This window comes from Erpetoichthys calabaricus, chromosome 5 (assembly GCF_900747795.2).
Source record: "Erpetoichthys calabaricus chromosome 5, fErpCal1.3, whole genome shotgun sequence".
In the NCBI taxonomy this organism is placed as follows: domain Eukaryota; kingdom Metazoa; phylum Chordata; class Cladistia; order Polypteriformes; family Polypteridae; genus Erpetoichthys; species Erpetoichthys calabaricus.
In genome coordinates, this window is record NC_041398.2 from 53,612,601 (window position 1) to 53,634,786 (window position 22,186).

Genomic DNA, 22,186 nt, shown 5'->3' on the forward strand with positions numbered 1-22,186 from the left:
TACCTGGGAGTGCAGCTGGATGATAAATTGGACTGGACTTCCAATACTGATGCTCTGTGCAAGAGAGGACAGAGCCGACTATACTTCCTTAGAAGGCTGGCGTCCTTCAACATCTGCAATAAGATGCTGCAGATGTTCTATCAGACGGTTATGGCGAGTGCCCTCTTCTACGCAGTGGTGTGCTGGGGAGGAAGCATAAAAAAGAAGGACACCTGAAGCCGCGACAAACTGGTGAGGAAGGCAGGCTCTATTGTAGGCATGGAGCTGGACAGTTTGACATCTGTGGCAGAGCAACGGGCACTGAGCAGGCTCCTGTCAATCATGAAGAATCCACTGCATCCACTGAACAGTATCATCTCCAGATAGAGGAGCCACTTCAGCGACAGACTGCTGTCACTGTCCTGCTCCACTGACAGACTGAGGAGATCGTTCCTCCACCACACTATGTGACTCTTCAATTAACTAACTTCAGTTCAACCATTCATTCACACCTAAATTTCTTAATGCCCACCTCACCATCTCTCGTGACACCTTATTGAATACCACCTCCACCTGCCGTGGACTAACACCAGTCCTGGGCTGTTTCCCGCCTTTTACCCAATGCTAATGTTGTCTCACAGCTCCAGAATCATGAAATTTATTTTAGCCTAGGCATTGCCTGTGCAGAATTTAGACATTTTGCTTGTTTCTGCATGAGTTTTCATTGGTGTTACATTGACTTTCCTCATATACTGTATCTCAAAGACTGATAACTAGAAACTCTAAAGTGGAATGCGTAAGTGAGTGTCAGCATACTTTGTTGTGGATTGGTAACCCATTTAATGTTGCTTCCTAGGTTATAAAACTGATGAATTAATTTTTAGGGGTGTGGTACTGCACTTTGGCAGGACTTTGGTGAGTTTCATTTCAGTTGTTAACTGCACCTCAGGAAACCAGTTGTGTGAAAAACTAGTGAAAGAAGAGTAATCCAGGGTGTCCATTTCCTTGAAATGATACAATTATTAGATGAAAAGCAAGTTTTTTAGGCTAACATCTACGTGCTTGTTTTTGCCTGTGCAAGTAATTTTTTAAAACACATTATACTGGAAGTATTTCAACCCCAAAATAAGCATGTTTCACTGCAAACACAGCACCCTACCTGGCATGTCAATCAAAAGCTCCTATCTCAATTAGCAAAACTGGACCCTGATACAAAAGCATCTGATCTCATGTCATCTCATCTTCTTAACTTCTGTTCCTGGTGAGCCCAGACCTCCCTGTCCCTGTCCCCAGCCTCTCCTGCGGAATTCCCAGGTGTTTACAAGCCAGCCAAAATGTGTAATCCTTCCTGAGTGTCCTGGGTCGGTCGAAAGGTCTCCATCCAATAGGATGTTCCACCTGCACAACTTCCTTATGACATGCCCAATCTGCCTCAACTTGTTTGTCTCAATCCAGGTAAGCAGCAACTCTACTCTTAGGCTCTCCCAATTTGCTGCATTTCTCACCCTATCACAGAATGTCAGCCTAGCTACCCTACAAAGAAAACTCATTTTTGTGGCTTGTACTCATGATCTCATTCTTTTGGTCATTACCCACAGCTCATGACCATAGGTGAGGACAGGGATGTAGATCAATTGGTTAACCAAGAGTTTTGTCTTTGGATTTATCTCTCGCTTCACCATCACAGACCAGTACAACACAGAGAGAACAGCTGCCATCACTCCAATCTGTTTGTCAATCTTAATCTACCTTTTTTCATCACTTATGAACAAAATCCCGAGATACTTGAACTCCTTCACTAAGGGCAGCTGTTCCCCTCTCACTTGGAGAGAGCCATACATATTTTTCTGAGAAAGAACCACAGCTTCAGACTTGGAAGTGTTAATCCTCAGCCATTTCACACTTGGCAGTGAGTCACTCAAGTGTGAGCCGAAGGTCACCATCAGATAAGGCAAAGAGGACAACATCATCTGAATAAAGCAATGATACAATCTAGCGTCCCCAACAGGACAAACTCACAACCTCAGCTGTTTCTTGATATGCTGTTCATGAAAACCACAAACAGGAGTGGTGAAAGACTCAGCCTTGATAGAGTCCGACACTCACTGTGAACATATTTGCAAGTATTCAGATGCAGCTCTCGCAGCACTCATATAGGGAACAGATAGCATGCAAAAGCAGTCCTGTTATTCCATATTTCTGCAGTATACCTACTGCAACACATGGCAAGGGACAAGATCATATGCTTGTTCCATATCTACAAAACACACATACACTGGGTTATCATACTCCCTTGCACCATCCAGCAAATGCACCAGGGAGAAGAACTGGTCTACTGTTTCTTGATCAGGACAGAATCCATATTGTTCCTCCTGTATTTTTGGATCAGCCATCGGATGGATTCTTCCCTCCAAAACCCTTGCATATGTGTGATTCCTTTGCATTTGGAAGGAACACACCCTCATCACCTTTCTTAAATATGAGGTCCACCAAACCAGACAAAAATGAAAAAAATAATAACAAGTGCTCCAAGAAAACTGATGAGACAGGTCATTGAGCAAAACATAACTTGTCAGCTCCATTCAACTGTGGCAAAAACACACAAAACGATTAAAAGGCAAGACCGAAGAATTCCTAAACAGGTCACTTTTGCTCTGTGATTTTCTTACTTTTCCCAAAAACATTTCCACTTCTTAGACTAAAGTTTTTACTCATGTAGGAATCATATGTGACAGACCAGTAGGTTTTCTGCAACCAGTAGAAATAATATTTTATTTATTGTACCATCTTTATTTTTTCTCTCAGTTCTCTCGCTCTTAGTTGTTAGTGTCCTGGACAAGGCACACAAATAAAATTAGGACACAATTCTAGTTTGCATTGTCATTCTTTCAATAATGTTATCATTTTCTTAATTTCTTGACCCTCTCTTTTTCAGATTCTTTTCTACACTGTTGTTTTTATTGGTAGCTAGCAGGTTTTATTTCCGTCTCTGCATTTGTTTTTAACCCAGACTACTTATTTATGTTGTCACTGCCCAGTGTGCAAAGCCAAGAAAATGTTTCATCATTATTCATATCTGATTATTAATGTTTTTACTTACAATTATTTGAGTGTTAATGGTATTTTTGCCATTACTGTATAGCGGATAGCATTGCCGATAAATTATTATTGAATTGCTGAACAAGAGAAACTTCCAATGTCTCTAAGTAGAAGAAGGAGCGCCCAAAAAACTCGATTTCCCATATTACTTTGCGCGGATATTCCGGAAGTCTCTGGTTGAAAGGTTAACAACATGGGTGCCTCCGTATAAATGATTCTTGCCGTGTCCCACAGAAGACTTGCACCACGATGTTTGGAGTTGTGTCTGTGCGGACTGCGCCGCTGTTTCGCCTTCTTTCTCCAACTTGCTTCCAGGCGGTTACTGTAAGGGGACGGAAGTCGCGCAACGATCCGAAGGCTAAGTCGAAAGCCGACAGAGTCAAGGTCCCTCCGCCTGTGGATCTTGCGGAGATGGTGGTGCTGAAGGAGAGGTTTACTCAATATGAGCTCATCATCAGGGCCCTGCGGTTAGTGCTTTTTTTCCCAAATAAATCTTGACAATTAGCCTCCACTATGCACTTTATGATTGGCCAAAACGACTCTTTTTAATATTAAAGGAAGAAGTACTGTAACTCCAGATCAACTCATTTTAAAGTGGTGTATATTCTCTGTCATTCATGCCTTCGGAAAACAGTTTAATTCATTGTTTTTTGCACGCAGTGTTGCAAGAATGTTGTATTAGGGCCCGTTAAGCATTTCGACACACTTATCCTTTAAAACACCCAAGAATCATATTTTGTGTGTGTGGTTTTTTTTTTTTTGCGTGACAGAGAATCAGCCAGACGTTTTTTACTATAAAAAGACTATCAATATTCGAGCTGTTAAATAAAGCGTATTCGCAATTAATCAAAAAAAAGACCCTCGATAAATCTTGATTAATTGCATGTTTAACAAAGGTAGTTAAGCAGTGTTCAGTAGTTCCCAGTGAATGTGACAGCTGTATAACTTCTTAGCTGTTCGAACGTTGAAAACGTGTGCCATTCATATAAATCCTTGATATGTGACACAATTGTCCCATGTTTCTGTAATATGTAAGAATTGCCAGGCCTCTCTGAATGACATCTGTCAGCCCAATATCTTTAAGACCTCTCAGTTATGTAGTCAGATGCAATCCGTTTTATAATTTTCCACAATAATTAATGCTTCAGATTTTGATTCATTCATGGAGATCAGTTAAGTTGTACAGTACATTCATTGATTTACTCTGCAGATTTTGCTGCCTAACATTTAGAGGTTTTTAACAGCAGTCTCATGCAGGTGTTGCTCATAAGTAATAAGCGAAGGACATTGTACTTCTGTGATATTTAAATTTGCTTGCACCAGATTCACAAGTATTGACAGTCCTCTCCTTTGAAACATGTTGGAGAGTGTTAAATAAAAGGAAGCCAGCAAACATTTCATCGTTCTCAGCTGTCAATAATAGAATAGCATAGATCAACTTGAAGTCAGTGACCTCAAAATGTTTTACCATTTGATCAGGATCCCCACTAATATAAACCCAACACACTGAAGTGGAGCATGAACTTGGATCTCAATTACTGCTAACAGTAGTCACATAGCATGATTTTAATGGTAGACCTGGGGTTCATCAATAAGGGGGATGAGACGGTGTATAGGAGTCCTGTGGAGAAGTTTGTTTCTTGGTGCAAAGAGAATGGTCAGTAACTAAACATCAGCAAAACAATGGAAATGGTTATTGTCTTTCATCACACCAAAAAGCCTGTATGTCCAGTCACCATTCGGGGAATGGATGTAGAGTTGGTTCACTACTACAATACTTGGTGGTCCACATTTATGAAAGATTAGACTGGTCTTAGAACGCAGAGGAACTATATAAGAAGGGGCAGATCAGGCACATTTTCCTTGGGGGGGGGGGGGGCTGCATTCCTTTAATGTGGGAAGTGACATCCCTCACATCTTCTACAACTCTGTGATGGTCAATGCAATTTTCTACTCTGTGGTATGCTGGGCTGGTAACTTTATTTATAAAACACTTTAAAAACAACATCAAGGCTGACCAAAGTACTGTACAATTTAAAAAAAAAAAAAAAAAAAAGGAGAACCCAACATATCAGACACACAAAACCAAAGGGTAAATGAAATAGAAACACAAACACATAAGAACTGAAGAGATTCTTAATAAAAAGTATACAGATAGCCAACATATCATACTGGGTTAAAAGCCAAAGAGTAAAAATGTGTTTTTAAATAGGATTTAAAGGCAGCTAGCGAAGGAGCCTGCCTAATGTGCAACAGCAAATCGTTCGAGTTTTGGGGCTGCAACTGAAAAAGTTCAATCACCTCGGAGTTTGCATCGTGCCTTGGGAACACGTAAAAGCATCTGGTCTGCTGACCTGAGAGAGCAAGACGGTACGTAAGGGTGCAGCAGTTCCGACAAATAAAGAGGGGCACAACCATTTAAAAGATTTAGAAACAAATACAAGGATCTTAAAATGGATTCGAAAACAAATTGGAAGCCAGTGAAGGGAAGCCAAAATCGGGGTAACATGCTCATGCTTTCTTGTGCCAGTTAAAAATCGAGCAGCAGCATTTTGCACCAGCTGTAGGCGAGCAATGGAGGCCTGGCTAATTCCAAAAAAGAAGCGCATTGCAGTAATCTAGGTGAGATGTTCTAAAAGCATGTATCACTGTTTCAAGGTTGCGCTTAGACAAAACAGGCTTGATTTTTTTTGACAGCCGCCTCAACTGGAAAAAGCAAGATTTTACCACTGCGTTCACATGGCTATCAAGTTTTAAAGTGGAATTTACTTCAAGAGAGGCCCACCAAATCAACTAAGCTCAGTTATAGGATGCAGTCTGGACACCTGGAGGTAGCAGTGAAGGAGAGAAGTAAAACAAAACTGAGTGCCTTTGTGAACAATGCTGTACACTTTCTTTGACACACTAAGTAGTTTAAGCCAACAAAGTACAACAGCAATACACCTGCATAATGCCTCATTGTGACTGACTGCCGAGTGAAAAGTTTTTTGTTTCTTTTAATTATCTTGGTTTTTAGTCATTCTGGTCTGTTTCCAGACCATTGTTTGTATGAATATTTATTTTATTTAAAGAGCTTCTGTATAAAGCCAAATTTCCCCGGGGGGAAAAATAGATTGAACTTTTATCGATCAATCACAAATGCTTAACTATTGCAGACTGTTGAGACATATGTGATTAAATGTCACATGATATCTCTAGGCCAGGCATTTTCAATGTTTTTTTTCCTTTGGTGTAACACCACCACAAATTGAAATATTTTGAAGTAACCTAATTTTCTTAAAGTGTTAAATTAAGTACTGAACTTGTGTTGTGCACAAACAAAAATGAGATTGGGGACCACATTAGGATCTGCATGTGTTCCAGCGTGACAGCTCATCGAAAGTGTAAAATCAGTTGTGAGAAGTGCTGGGATGCCCTGGTACATAATTAGGCATATCTGCTAGTATACCTACACCCACAAAGAGAAGTGTGGATTACTGGTGTGTACCAGCCCACTTCAAGCACTTAATACCTGTATATTTATTTAAAAACTAGGCAATTTAAACACAATCTTTGAAATTGGAATTGATTTTTCTTTTTTAAATAACATCAACCTTGCCTTGTCACGGTCCCCAGTTTGAAAACCCTTGGCATTGATAGCAAGGGATGTCAAAGAGCACATGCGTTAAACATGATTTAAGAAAAACTATCCCTTGGAAATTAATATCCTGCATTTATATGTTAAATATGACAGCCCTTTTTAAAAAAATATACACAATTAAATGAATCCTATTTAAAGAGTACGAAGTATGGTGTCAGTGACAACATAAAACAATTAAAACCGTTTTTTTTTTTTGTTTACAGGGCAGAATTCAAAGAGGAAATGTTGTGCCAGAGATATGAAGAAGAGGTTGGCTCTTTGGCTGAAGAAAAGGCTAGACACGAAACGGAACAACATCGGATGCTGATGGCTTGGAATGACGCTGAGAATGAGAGACTCCGGAAATTACGGTATGTTGCAGCTGCATGTCCAAGCATTGCTAGTATGACTTAAACAGTAAAAACCTGTTTGTTTCTTCTACTATAATCCTATGAGCAATATAGCAAAAATGCTGCATAGCTTTTAAAAAGCTTAACGTAAAACTGTAATATAAAAATCCAGGTGATACTGATGATTAGTTTTGGGTCTTATATTTTCTACAGTGTTATTATATTTCCATGTGAATTTATATTTGAATTTCTTCATTGGTTATTCAGTTGAACACATTAATGTACGTTTGAAATCCCGGGCTTTCCTATGACGTATTGCTGAAACATAACTTGACATGTTGCTGCAGAATTCTTACATATGATTTTGGTGCACATTTTGTTTTCCTTAATAACCACTGTTACCTGTGGTTAGAATAATGTTACAATCCCTCTCGTGTGTCACAAAAGTTGAACAAAAGAAAAGGCATCTGGCCTTAATAGCGTATACTTCCATACGCTTTAGAAAATGGGATGGCAGTTTGACTATCTTGGTAAACCCAGAAAATGTCTGTTAAGCCAGCTGAGAGATTTCATATTCCCTTCATTGATAGCAAGTCACACAGGTCTCAAGGCTTTATTGATGGGTTCGGTCCTTTCATTCTGTGTTCATTTGTTTCTCCTACATCAGTAATTTTATGCTTGTTTGATACTGCTGCTGGGCGAAGCACTAAAGTATGTAGCAGTTCAATCGGCAGCTACACTCCAGCAAGAGCATCCCGCTCAGTGTGGGTACATCGCTGGTCACAAAATTTACACTCTGCCACAGAAACCAACTCAGAGAGTGACTGTCTGGCACCAGCTATCAAAGCTCTCAATCCTCCGGATATTTTTGTTGCATCTCTGACATTTCACATCCATTAAGGAAAATGGGTCTTTTCGAAACTCAAAATTTTATTTTATATTTGGTGAACAGGTGATATCCCTCCATTTTGGTGATGGAAATAATCAAGAGCAAACAGTAAAAATGGGCACATTTGTTCAAAGTTATCAGTAATATTAGGAATAATTCTATATTTTTGACTCTCACTATCATTCTAAAATATGGCAACACCAAGACAGAAGCCCTTTAACTTTTTACCAACCATTGAGAAATGGAAGTTATATTGGCAGGAAATTTAAAACACATTATTATTGAATACAGTAATCCCTCGCTATATCGCGCTTCGCCTTTCGCGGCTTCACTCCATCGCGGATTTTATATGTAAGCATATTTAAATATATATCGCGGATTTTTTGCTGGTTCGCGGATTTCTGCGGACAATAGGTCTTTTAATTTCTGGTACATGCTTCCTCAGTTGGTTTGCCCAGTTGATTTCATACAAGGGACGCTATTGGCAGATGGCTGAGAAGCTACCCAACTTACTTTTCTCTGTCTCTCTTGCGCTGACTTTCTCTGATCCTGATGTAGGGGGATTGAGCAGGGGGGCTGTTCGCACACCTAGACGATACGGACGCTCGTCTAAAAATGCTGAAAGATTATCTTCATGTTGCTATCTTTTGTGCAGCTGCTTCCTGAAACGACATGCTGCACGGTGCTTCGCATACTTAAAAGATCGAAGGGCACGTATTGATTTTTGCTTGAAAAACAAACTCTGTCTCTCTCTATCTCTCTCTCTCTCTCTCTCTCTCTCTCTCTCTCTCTCTCTCTTTCTCTCTTTGTCTGCTCCTGACGGAGGGGGTGTGAGCTGCCGCCTTCAACAGCTTTGTGCCGCGGTGCTTCGCATACTTAAGCCAAACAGCCCTATTGATTTGTTTGCTTTTCTCTATCTCTTGTGACTTTATATGCTCCTGACGGGCACTCCTTTGAAGAGGAAGATATGTTTGCATTCTTTTAATTGTGAGACGGAACTGTCATCTCTGTCTTGTCATGGAGCACAGTTTAAACTTTTGAAAATGAGACAAATGTTTGTTTGCAGTGTTTGAATAACGTTCCTGTCTCTCTACAACCTCCTGTGTTTCTGCGCAAATCTGTGACCCAAGCATGACAATATAAAAATAACCATATAAACATATGGTTTCTACTTCGCGGATTTTCTTATTTCGCGGGTGGCTCTGGAACACAACCCCCGCAATGGAGGAGGGATTACTGTACTTCAAATTTTGGTTATCTGTTAGGTAGATTCTATTTCAAAACTTGATGACTTTTCTCTCAAATTAAAGCCAGTGCTTCTGGTGATTTCGTGAAGAGCAGCAAAGGCATAAAAAAAAATACAGGCCTTTAGGTGTGAAGTTATTAACCAAGCATTACATAAATGCACACAATGAGTGATGATTTGTCTCTCTTTTGATGGTTTTTGAAGGGGTAAAATTTAGATGGCTGACTGACTGCCTAATGTAAGTTAAAACATGATGTTAGCTGAAGAAAGTTGGAATGAAACATTAGTCAAGTGGATCGCAAGATGACAGTCTGCATGTCAGTGCAAAGTGAGGTTTAAATCTTTCAGATGCATCAATCCAACATATACAAGCTTATTTATTTAAACAATTGGACTGCTGCCGGACGTCCATGTTACAAACCAAATATAGTAATGTACATAACACTACCTCCACAATGAACATGATCCGACTTCTTTATGGCCATTAATAAGTTTAGGTTTAATTTTGTTGTAAATGATAAAGGTTGACAAAGTGGCAGCAGAGTTAAACAACAAGAACAAGTGGGAACTTCATTAATAAAGATCACGAAAAAACTATTCATGCCTCCTTCACCAATTTTTGGGCATAGTCACCTGGGCCTGCTGCCAGGACCATTCTACTTTATCGTAATTCTTTTAGTAAGCTGTACAAGATTACATTATTAATACATGTATGCGGAGTTCCTGGAGATCCACAGTTGCTGGAGGTTTTCATTCCAGCCACTTTCTTTAATTAGAAACCAGTTCCTGACGCTAATGGAACATCCCTCTTTTGCATTAATTTTAGTTGACATGATTTTAATATTAAAAACTCTTAATTGTGTGTTTTTTTTTTTCTTCTTTTAACTAGAAGCCAATCAATAATGAAATACAAAGCAAGCCAAAAGATAACCTTATCACTCAGTGTGATGTCCTGTATCTGCAGCCAAAGTCATCTTCCTATATACGGCACATGAATACTCATGAACTAAGGATGTACCAGGACAAGTGAGACAGACACGAGAGACTTTAAAATCAGAATTATGGCAGCTCATTAAAAGCCAGAGAATTAAGAACTGCAAAAAACCATGCATTTCCCAAAAAATGAATAAACAGTTTGAGAAATAATTCCTTAAAATCATGCCATAAAACAATTGTCTTGTGAAGTGCAAATGATTCAGTAAGTAAAGTTACAACCCAAACAGCAGAGGGATAAAAACCTGGTCGTATTTCACTGTTGTCACTCTTGACTCCCGTCAGGAATACAGGAGACCTCAAGGTCGCAGCTCATGAAATTGCTAAAATAAATGCACAGATCAGTCACTGCATTAAAATCACCTGCCTAATGTTCTGTATATCCTTCTAGCGCCACCAAAAAAGCAAGCAGGCTACAATTACTGTGTGTTCTGGTCCGCATTGTATTTGTACTACAGTAGCTTTTCTGTGAGATTGGACCAGACAGGCTCGCCTGCAGTCCCCAGGTGCATCAATGAGCCTTGGGCACCCATGACTTTGTTGCCAGTTCACTGTTTGTCCTTCACTGGACCACTTTCGGTAGCTACTAATCACTGCATACTAGGAACGCTCCATAAGACCTACTGTTTTGGGGATGCTCTGATCCAGTCATGTAGCCATCACAATTTGGACCTTGTTAACTACAAGAATTGACTGTTCACTTGCTGCCTGATACTGTATACCCCACCCCTTTACAGGTTTCATTGAAATTAGAAAATCTGTGTTATTCACTTCACCTGTTAGTGGTTTTAATGGTGTGGCTGATTGATTTAAATATATTCATTCTTGAGTTATCATGTTGATCAGTCACCACCTTAAACATTGTCAATTGGTGATGTTCTTGCCATTTGGGGTCATCATCTTCTTAACTGAGTAAGCCAACATTTTTGTTCTTCACTTCCTATAATTTTAATTTTGGTCACTGATTGTCCTTATTGTTAATAGCCATGCACTATAACAAGGTATGAAAATACCTTGCTTATTATAGAAAGGCACAGATAGGCGTAATTGTTGGTTAAGAAGAGATCATCCTCCCCTATTGGCAATACTTTGACTTTAAAGAAAATTAGCAAACCAAAGGTTTGACCAAACATATTTGGCATCTAAGCAAGAAGTTATAAAAGATTAATAAAAGAGAAACGTGCATACACTGTCTTGTGAACTACAGGAGTTTTGGCAATGCTGTTAGCACAAGCAGTAAATAGTCATCTCATCAGCCATTAACTGCTGGTGCTTTTGATGTTAGCAAAAGCAAGACATATAAGAAGAGCAGTACGACAAAAGCACACTACCACTACTGTTTATGTTAATTATGTGAATAAATGTTAACAAAACGTGCTTGCTTTACCTGTTCATTCTGAAGTTTCATTTTAAAGCTCGATTTATATTTTTCTTGGTAAGCCACATAACATCAGCTTTCGCCTACTCTAAATGCCAAACTTACCATTATAAGAGATGAAACCAAGTGGTTTTCCTTTCAATTATAATATCCCTTTTGAGACAGTGATGGGGATTGCATTGCTGCACTTAGGAAACCCATTTTGACGGGTATACATTTTCTTCTCAGTAGAGGCTTCAGTCTTCCGCATCTGAAGAAAAATGTATGGCAGTGCTTCTGGAGACTGGACAGCCAGTCTTGGTCATTGATTGATCTAAGTAGGAGTTATCTCACCAGTCTTAAAACCATTCATGCATCCAGACTCCCAGCAACACACCTACTGCTTTGACACAGTTGTGGAACACTTAAGCACACTGACTCATTTGAAACACAGCTTCTTTTGACTGAGTTGCTATAACGCTCATGTTTTGACTGTCTTTTATTTAGAAAAAATCTTATCTTCTTCTTTCGGCTGCTCCCGTTAGGGGTTGCCACAGCGGATCATCTTCTATGTCTTTCTGTCCTCTGCATCTTGTTCTGTTACACCCATCACCTGCATGTCCTCTCACAACATCCATAAACCTTTTGCTTAGGCCTTCCTCTTTTCCTCTTCCCTGGCAGCTCTATCCTTAGCATCCTTCTCCCAGTATACCCAGCATCTATCCTCTGCACATGTCCAAACCAACACAATCTCGCCTCTCTGACTTTGTCTCCCAACCGTCCAACTTGAGCTGACCCTCTAATGTACTCATTTCTAATCCTATCCATCCTTGTCACACCCAGTGCAAATCTTAGCATCTTTAACTCTGCTACCTCCAGCTCTATCTCCTGCTTTCTGGTCAGTGCCACCGTCACCAACCCATATAACATAGCTGGTCTCACTACCGTCCTGTAGACCTTCCCTTTCACTCTTGCTGATATCCGTCTGTCACAAATTACTCCCGACACTCTTCTCCACCCATTCCACCCTGCCTGCACTCTTTTTCACCTCTCTTCCACAATCCCCATTACTCTGTACTGTTGATCCCAATTATTTAAACTCATCCACCTTCGCCAACTCTACTCCCTGCATCCTCACCATCCCACTGAGCTCCCTCTCATTTACACACATGTATTCTGTCTTGTTCCTACTGACCTTCATTCCTCTCCTCTCTAGAGCATATCTCCACCTCTCCAGGGTCTTCTCAACCTGCTCCCTACTATTGCTACAGATCACAATGTCATGAGCAAAAATAGTCCACGGGGACTCCTGTCTAATCTCGTCCGTCAACCTGTCCATCACCATTGCAAATAAGAAAGGGCTCAGAGCTGATCCCTGATGTAATCCCACCTCCAACTTGAATGCATCCGTCACTCCTACCACAGACCTCACCACAGTCACACTTCCCTCGTACATATCCTGTACAACTCTTACGTACTTCTCTGCCTCTCCCAACTTCCTCATACAATACCATAACTCCTCTCGAGGCACCCTGTCATATGCTTTCTCCAGGTCCACAGAGACACAATGCAACTCCTTCTGGCCTTCTCTAAACTTCTCCGTCAACATCCTCAGAGCAAACATTGCATCTGTGGTGCTCTTTCTTGGCATGAAACCATACTGCTGCTCACTAATCATCACCTCACTTCTTAACCTAGCTTCCACTACTCTTTCCCATAACTTCATGCTGTGGCTCATCAATTTTATTCCCCTGTAGTTACTGCAGTCCTGCACATCCCCCTTATTCTTAAATATCGGCACCAGTACACTTCTTCTCCATTCCTCAGGCATCCTCTCACTTTCCAAAATTCCATTAAACAATCTGGTTAAAAACTCCACTGCCATCTCTCCTAAACACCTCCTTGCTTACATAGTTATGTCATCTGAACCAATGGCCTTTCCGTTTTTCATCCTCTTCATAGCTGTCCTTACTTCCTCCTTGCTAATCCATTACACTTCCTGATTCACTATCTCCACATCACCCAACCTCTTCTCTCTCTCTCTCTCTCTCTTCATTCATCAGCCTCTCAAAGTACTCTTTCCATCTGCTCAACACACTCTCCTCGCTTGTGAGTACGTTTCCATCTTTATCCTTTATCACCCTAACCTGCTGCACATCTTTCCCAGCTTGGTCCTTCTGTCTAGCCAATCGGTACAGGTCCTTTTCTCCCTCCTTAGTGTTCAACCTCTTATACAACTCATCATACGCCTTTTCCTTAGCCTTCTCCACCTCTCTCTTCATCTTGCACCTTCCTTTAACGAGGTCCACGGTCATGGAAATCCTGGAAAAGTTTTGAAAAATTATCAAATTGCCATTAAGTTTTGGAAAAGCCATGGATTTTTTAATACACATAAAATAAGGTCTATGTCAAGTAATTTTGTAAATTACCAAAAGCTTGAAAGAGGTCCACTTACAGTGGTGTGAAAAACTATTTGCCCCCTTCCTGATTTCTTATTCTTTTGCATGTTTGTCACACAAAATGTTTCTGATCATCAAACACATTTAACCATTAGTCAAATATAACACAAGTAAACACAAAATGCAGTTTTTAAATGATGGTTTTTATTATTTAGGGAGAAAAAAAATCCAAACCTACATGGCCCTGTGTGAAAAAGTAATTGCCCCCTTGTTAAAAAATAACCTAACTGTGGTGTATCACACCTGAGTTCAATTTCCGTAGCCACCCCCAGGCCTGATTATTGCCACACCTGTTTCAATCAAGAAATCACTTAAATAGGAGCTGCCTGACACAGAGAAGTAGACCAAAAGCACCTCAAAAGCTAGACATCATGCCAAGATCCAAAGAAATTCAGGAACAAATGAGAACAGAAGTAATTGAGATCTATCAGTCTGGTAAAGGTTATAAAGTCATTTCTAAAGCTTTGGGACTCCAGCGAACCACAGTGAGAGCCATTATCCACAAATGGCAAAAACATGGAACAGTGGTGAACCTTCCCAGGAGTGGCCGGCCGACCAAAATTACCCCAAGAGCGCAGAGACGACTCATCCGAGAGGTCACAAAAGACCCCAGGACAACGTCTAAAGAACTGCAGGCCTCACTTGCCTCAATTAAGGTCAGTGTTCACGACTCCACCATAAGAAAGAGACTGGGCAAAAACGGCCTGCATGGCAGATGTCCAAGACGCAAACCACTGTTAAGCAAAAAGAACATTAGGGCTCGTCTCAATTTTGCTAAGAAACATCTCAATGATTGCCAAGACTTTTGGGAAAATACCTTGTGGACTGATGAGTCAAAAGTTGAACTTTTTGGAAGGCAAATGTCCCGTTACATCTGGCGTAAAAGGAACACAGCATTTCAGAAAAAGAACATCATACCAACAGTAAAATGTGGTGGTGGTAGTGTGATGGTCTGGGGTTGTTTTGCTGCTTCAGGACCTGGAAGGCTTGCTGTGATAGATGGAACCATGAATTCTACTGTCTACCAAAAAATCCTGAAGGAGAATGTCCGGCCATCTGTTCGTCAACTCAAGCTGAACCGATCTTGGGTGCTGCAACAGGACAATGACCCAAAACACACCAGCAAATCCACCTCTGAATGGCTGAAGAAAAACAAAATGAAGACTTTGGAGTGGCCTAGTCAAACTCCTGACCTGAATCCAATTGAGATGCTATGGCATGACCTTAAAAAGGCGGTTCATGCTAGAAAACCCTCAAATAAAGCTGAATTACAACAATTTTGCAAAGATGAGTGGGCCAAAATTCCTCCAGAGCGCTGTAAAAGACTCATTGCAAGTTATCACAAATGCTTGATTGCAGTTATTGCTGCTAAGGGTGGCCCAACCAGTTATTAGGTTCAGGGGGCAATTACTTTTTCACACAGGGCCATGTAGGTTTGGATTTTTTTTTCTCCCTAAATAATAAAAACCACCATTTACAAACTGCATTTTGTGTTTACTTGTGTTATATTTGATTAATGGTTAAATGTGTTTGATGATCAGAAACATTTTGTGTGACAAACATGCAAAAGAATAAGAAATCAGGAAGGGGGCAAATAGTTTTTCACACCACTGTACATTAATGTTATGAGGTTTTGTGACAGTTGTGCGGTAATCTGTAACGCATATGCCAAAATGCTAGGTAAATGTGTGTCCAGTAATCTCCGCTAAACAAATAAATAATACAAGCTATGTATGGCACCATAAAGGTGAAGTCTCAGGACAAAATGTAAATTATGCGGGAAAATGTTTGATGTGAAAAATATGGATGAAGCTGTGTTAGTAAGTCACCGGAGAGGAAAAACATATATTGATGATGAGAAGGCAGCAAGAAAAACTAATGGAACTGAAGCCTTGTGCAGCTTCTCTTCAGCTGTTGCAGCAAAGGTTAGTACAATTCTCTAATGCAATGAAGTAGTAAGCCAAACAAAGAAATCCATGTCCAACACTGATGTACTGTCTACAGAAGTTATGTAGGTGGTGAAAGTAATTGATTCGCACTGTTCTTACAAATTGTGCACCAGTCTTCGACAACTAATGAAAACAATGTTCACTGACAGCAAAATCCATCCATCCATTTTCCAACCCGCTGAATCCGAACACAGGGTCACGGGGGTCTGCTGGAGCCAATCCCAGCCAACACAGGGCACAAGGCAGGAACCAATCCCAGGCAGGGTGCCAACCCACTGCAGCTGACAGCAAAATCCCCATCAAATTGTCATGTAGTGAAACAAAGTGCATATATTACTAAATTCAGTATTGTTGCTTATTGTAAATAATTGCTTGTCAGAGAAGTGTCTCTACAAACTGAGAATGCCCTTCATTTTGATGAGACTCTTAATCACTCCGCTCAAGCAAATGGATATATAGGTGAGGATTTGGAATGAACCAAAAATGTCAGTTAATGTATTCATTAATTGATGGACATTAACAAGTAAACAGTGGAGAAATTGAATGAAATAAAGCAGTAATCCTTGAGACTTCACAAATAACACCTCTCGGTATTAATATTCCACCTACCATATAGTTTTTCACAATGTTGTTCCTACAGAAAATAGTTTGGGTTTATGAAGCATTTCATGAATAGTCATAACAGTTGATCTACCTGTTTTGGCTAACCATTAAGAAATGTTGCCAGTTTTATAGGAATTAACATTGGTCAGTTTAAAGAGTAATGCCATACAAAAGTGTATTTTTAATAAATGTTTTAACTCTTAAATCTTTGGGTGCGGAGCTCCATAGGTGTCGGGCAAAAAAAAAAAAAATGAATGAATTATTAATCTGTTCGAAAAAATTATGTAACTCATTCAAATAGATTTTAACTTTTTTCTTATTTCCATAGCTATTTATTTTTCCTGGTATGTTTTGCGAACCAAAACCAAAAAAGTATAACCAGCTAATAGCTTCAGTCTATTCTACAATATTCGGTGCCATTATGAACTAGATCTTAAACTTACCTTTTCTTCAATTAAAATTTCCACCACTGACTCCTAATATCATGTTCTTGGAGAAAATTCCATAAATCCATTCTTGTAATTTGTCCTGTGTTTGAAACTACTTTCAGGACTCCTCAATAGAACTGCTTCAACCACGGTTGTCTTCAAACTAGTCCATGCTTCACTGAACTGTATGCCAGGACAAATCTGTTCTAACAAATTAAAATGTAACTGGGCTCCATACTACTGAAGTAAGAGTCTGGGAAATAAAGTTGTTCAAATGAGTTACATGTTGTGTGTTTTTTTTAGTGCTTGATTGCCTACTAGACCATTTTATTGTTTTGATTTTTTTTTTTTTTGTCCAAAGTTTAAGAAATCCTACATTTGACATAATTGTTGTCACCTTCTCACCAAGCTTCTTGTTGAAGGTCTTGTAGCCCATTCCAGCCTTGTGCAGGTCTGCGATCTTGTCCCCGACGTCCTTTGACAGCTCTTTGGTCTTACCCATGGCACTGGAGAGGTTGGAATGGAAGAAATTGATTCTGTGGACAGGTGTGCTTTATACACACAACATGTTGAGATCAGGAGTATCTGTAATTGATGAATTTGATTGTATGGGACACACAGCCAATCTGTGGGAGCCAGAATTCTGGCTGGGTTATAGGGGATCAAATACTTTTTTCACTCAATAACATGCAAATCAATTTATAACTTTTATGTAATGTTATAATGTTTTATGTAATTTTTTTTTCTGGATTTTTGGTTGATCTTCGGTCTCTCTCCATTAAAATGAGACTGTTAATTTCTTTGTAAGTGAGCAAACTTACAAATTCAGCAGGGTATCAAATAATTATTTCCCCCACTGTGGGTAGAGAACAGTGAAAAGTGAATCCCAGTACTGAGAGTTCTGCAGTTATGTGATCGGAAAATGGAATTAAACCTCTTTAATCTTGAGCAGAGAAACCAGTGTGGGGTTCTAATTTGGGCCTTCAGAATTATAAAGACATCAATAAATTGGATGCATCAAACCTATTTCAGTTAAGTAGTGAACGGCATACTAAAGCGCAGAGAAGTTAAGCAGGTTTGCATTTAATATAGAAACTAAAGTACTTCTTTCACACAAAGGTTTGTGAATCTCTAGAACATACTGTACTATCAAGTAAATTATAGCTGAATTGGAAATCTGAACCTTTTGAGAAGTCTAGTACAGTGCTCCGCAACCTTTTCTCACCTACGACACACCAAAGTTCTTCCTAGAATTCCGTGGCACGTCAAAAGCTAAAATATATAGCAGTGGCGGGGGGGGGGGGGAGGGGGGTTAGCAGTCCGCTCCGAGCACCAGCTATTTAGGGGCATCCAAACTACAGTAGTTTCCTTTTTTTTTTTTGTTCCTTGAGGAGGTGCAAAAAAAATTTCATTCAGCTTTGGGGCGTCAAATTTTTCACCGCCCTGGGCAACATGATCTCCAGCTACGCCACTGATATATAGATATTAATTTAATACACAAATTTTACAATAAATTTTCATTTTTTATTATAAGTATACATTTATTATAAGTATACATACATAAAAACTATACTATATTTACTTGTATGCAATCTTAATAATTATTATAACATAATGACTGATGGGCGGCACGGTGGCGCAGTGGGTAGCACTGCTGCCTCGCAGTTGGGAGATCTGGGGACCCGGGTTCACTTCCCGGGTCCGCCCTGCGTGGAGTTTGCATGTTCTCCCCGTGTCTGCATGGGTTTCCTCCGGGCACTCCGGTTTCCTCCCACAGTCCAAAGACATGCAGGTTAGGTGGATTGGCGATTCTAAATTGGCCCTAGTGTGTGCTTGGTGTGTGGGTGTGTTTGTGTGTTTCCTGTGGTGGGTTGGCACCCTGCCCAGGATTGGTTCCCTGCCTTGTGCCCTGTGTTGGCTGGGATTGGCTCCAGCAGACCCCCGTGACCCTGTGTTCGGATTCAGCGGGTTGGAAAATGGATGGATGGATGGATAATGACTGATTAATGTGATACCTGCGCTTGTTTCAATGAACACAAGTTTTATATTCGGCTCAGTATTTGACAGCGCAACCCGAAGTTCATGGTCAAGATCTTTTAAGCATGACCGCTTATCATTTTTAATTAACACAAGAGTTGTTTGTCTTTTTTGGCGTAACTGGGATAGTTTGAATTTAGATGGCGATTTAGTTTACTGGGTGCCATTGCCTCATTTGATAGCTGATCACCGCAAATGATGCATTGTGGCTTTGGAGCCGTTTCGTCACCACACCACGAGAATCCATATCGAATGTAGTCTTCGTTGTACTTCCTTTTCACAATCTTCTTTGTTTTTTTTTAACACTTGTGCTGGGTTCTTCATCATCTGTACGTGAAGACGAATCTTTTCCACGTAAAAATTTATCCATATTTAAAGGGGTATAAAACTAAATATGAATCACACGAAGAACGTTAACCATACACAATTCAACAACACAACTAATAGTAATGAATGATAACTACTGTCGCAAGACGAGTGAATGCGACATAGCACGACTAATACGTCGGCTTGAATTGAATCTCTAGGTGAGGGCACGGAGCGCTCTGCCTATCAAAGCATACTACGGAGTTGGGATTTATTATTTCAGAGAAATGACACATAAAATTATGAAACCTTTAAAAGGCTATTTACGCGAATATTTCATTGCATGTATTCTCGTTATTGTGTTTCTAAGGAGGACCGTTGAAATATTATTTAGTTAGAAAATTGTCTTATTTGACTGCGTCACACCTGTATCGGCTCAAGGCACACCAGTGTGCCGTGGCACACCTGTTGCGGAGCACTGGTCTAGTAATAAGATACTAAGATAATTTAGCTATTAGGTAACAAAATGAGCTTTGTGGGCTAAATGTTTTTCTCACTTGTACATATTTGTATGATATTAGTTTTTTGTTTTTTTTTCTTTTTAATTATCTGAGCTGGATTGGGCTTTTTTACATTTGCCCCACTGATTCATTTTAACTGCATGTTTGACATTCATTGCTTATGAACTGACAAGCTTTGTTTTAATATGTTAAAAATATATTTTTGACATTAATGACCCTAGTTAAATATGTTTATTGTTGTTAATGTGCGTACCTTTAAATTTTAAAAGGGAACACCGAGTTAAACAGGAGCAAGAGCAAGAGGAACTCAAAACGCTACAAGTAGCCCTTGCATTAGAAAAAAGAATGGAAGAGTATATTAAAGAAAAGGAGCTGGAAATACTGACGCTACAGGTACCTTGTATTTCCTGTTAGTTGTAATTGTCATCTAAAGGAATTTTATACATTTGTATATAGTTTATTTATAAAATTCAAAGTTAAGTTTATACCCTTCAATTTTTTTGTATACAACTTGAAAATATGCAGAAATGTTTATAAATAGGCATTTTCCAGTTACTGTTTTTTCATCTTAATGCAGTATATAGTCAAGATGTGTGAGCATTCAAATTTTTTTTTTATGCTTTCAACTAGTAATTTTACTTTATTGTACTGCATTTAACTTGTTTTTTTAATCACTGAATTACTGAAATTTCAAAATTGCCAGAGTTCTGACTATTTCAAATATATACTTTAGCTGCAACAGAACGTTCATTAACTCATTATAATTTAGAAGTAAGTAACTATGACTTAGCTATACAAAGAAAAATAGTGTAAGTCATGAAAGAGCAATGTCTTATGCATGTATATTCCAATCTAAAACTCAGTTAAATATTTTTCTGAAGTAGTTCAATTACTTCATTTTAACAATTAGACATTTTAGTAACTGCAGTCTTAAAATTAATCTGTACATATAATTTCTCTCATCCATCCATCCATTATCCAACCCGCTATATCCTTAAGTACAGGGTCACGGGGGGGTCTGCTGGAGCCATTCCCAGCCATCATAGGACGCAAGGCAGGTAACAAACCCCGGGCAGGGTGCCAGCCCACCATAGTGCACACACTAGGGACAATTTAGGATCGCCAATGCACCTAACCTGCATGTCTTTGGACAGTGGAAGGAAACCGGAGCATCTGGAGGAAACCCACACAGACATGGGGAGAACATGCAAACTCCATGCAGGGAGGACCCAGGAAGCGAACCCAGGTCTCCTTACTGCGAGGCAGCAGCACTACCGCTGTGCCACCGTGCCGCCTTAATTTTCTCTCAGAATTTTTTTTTTTTTTTTTTGCTTTTTTGTATTTAAGTAGATGCTTTGTAACTGTGTGTTTTGGTTTTGATGAACAGGAGGAAAGCAAGAACTTCATCACGCTGGACAATCTGGAACAGCGAATTGAGGATGCTCTGGACAATCCAAAGAATTACAATTTTGCTATTGATAAAGAGGGGCGGATTGTAAAGAGAACTGAACAAAAATGACAGAACTGAGCTCTTATACTTTTATCTATTATTACCATTTACAAAAGGAATCGGAAGTCAAATTATGTGGAAATAGACTACAAAAACTGTGAATCAAATTGTGTACTTGTATGTTTTAAAATAAAAAAAATTAATCAAACTAGACTCGGAAGATATTTTCATTACTTAGAATTTCGGCATTATGGAGAAATCGGGGGGGGGAAAAAATTAACCTACTATTTCAGCTATTTCTGTCACGAAGAAGTTACAATAAATATACCAACAGTAACCTGGATGTTCCACTGCACTTTGGATGATATAAGGTAAGATGTTGTTGTAGTTTATTTTTATATTGTTATTGTAGAATTTGTCTGAAATAGGCTTTTTTTTTCCTACATAAAACTACATTCTGTTACAGTGACTTGCTGATCAGTTGTGAGATTTATACCCCAAAAGAGTTCCTGCATAACAAAGAAATGTGAAATGTGGTTATACTTTTTTTCTGTGTAGATTAAAGTGCCATTTTGTGTGAATTTTATTTTCGTAAATTGTCCGCAGCTTTACGTGGTTACCATACTGCAAGAGACAACTCCAATAACTTGTACATATTTTGATTCTGCTGTATTTGTTATAACTGTTCAACTCCATGACGATTTAAAAAAAAATGGTATATGTATATTTTCTTTATATTTGCATTAAGAGGTAAAAAAAATATTTCAGATTCCTGTGCAGACGTTTAGGTTTACAAATTCATTAACATACTATAAAATGATGTACATTTTGACATAACATACTATAAAGGCACAGTGTACAGTATTAATACAAGGTTCAAATAGTTTAAACATTTATTAAT

At 39.3% G+C, this 22,186-nt stretch overlaps 1 protein-coding gene across 1 annotated transcript; it reads left to right on the plus strand.

Moving 5' to 3' along the window:
- Window positions 1-3,247: 3,247 nt before the first annotated feature.
- Window positions 3,248-21,493, plus strand: mrps26 (mitochondrial ribosomal protein S26). Its single transcript, XM_028801536.2, has 4 exons — window positions 3,248-3,545; window positions 6,922-7,068; window positions 20,105-20,228; window positions 21,223-21,493. The coding sequence occupies exons 1-4, from the start codon at window positions 3,328-3,330 to the stop codon at window positions 21,352-21,354; spliced, it is 621 nt and encodes a 206-aa protein (XP_028657369.1). The 5' UTR covers window positions 3,248-3,327; the 3' UTR covers window positions 21,355-21,493.
- Window positions 21,494-22,186: the final 693 nt, after the last annotated feature.

Excerpts from the sequence above, each read along its gene's own strand:
- mrps26 (XM_028801536.2), top strand. The coding sequence starts at position 3,328 with ATGTTTGGAGTTGTGTCTGTGCGGACTGCGCCGCTGTTTCGCCTTCTT. Across the intron at positions 3,546-6,921 it reads CTCATCATCAGGGCCCTGCG|GGCAGAATTCAAAGAGGAAA; the intron begins GTTAGTGCTTTT and ends TTTTGTTTACAG. Across the intron at positions 7,069-20,104 it reads GAGAGACTCCGGAAATTACG|GGAACACCGAGTTAAACAGG; the intron begins GTATGTTGCAGC and ends AAATTTTAAAAG.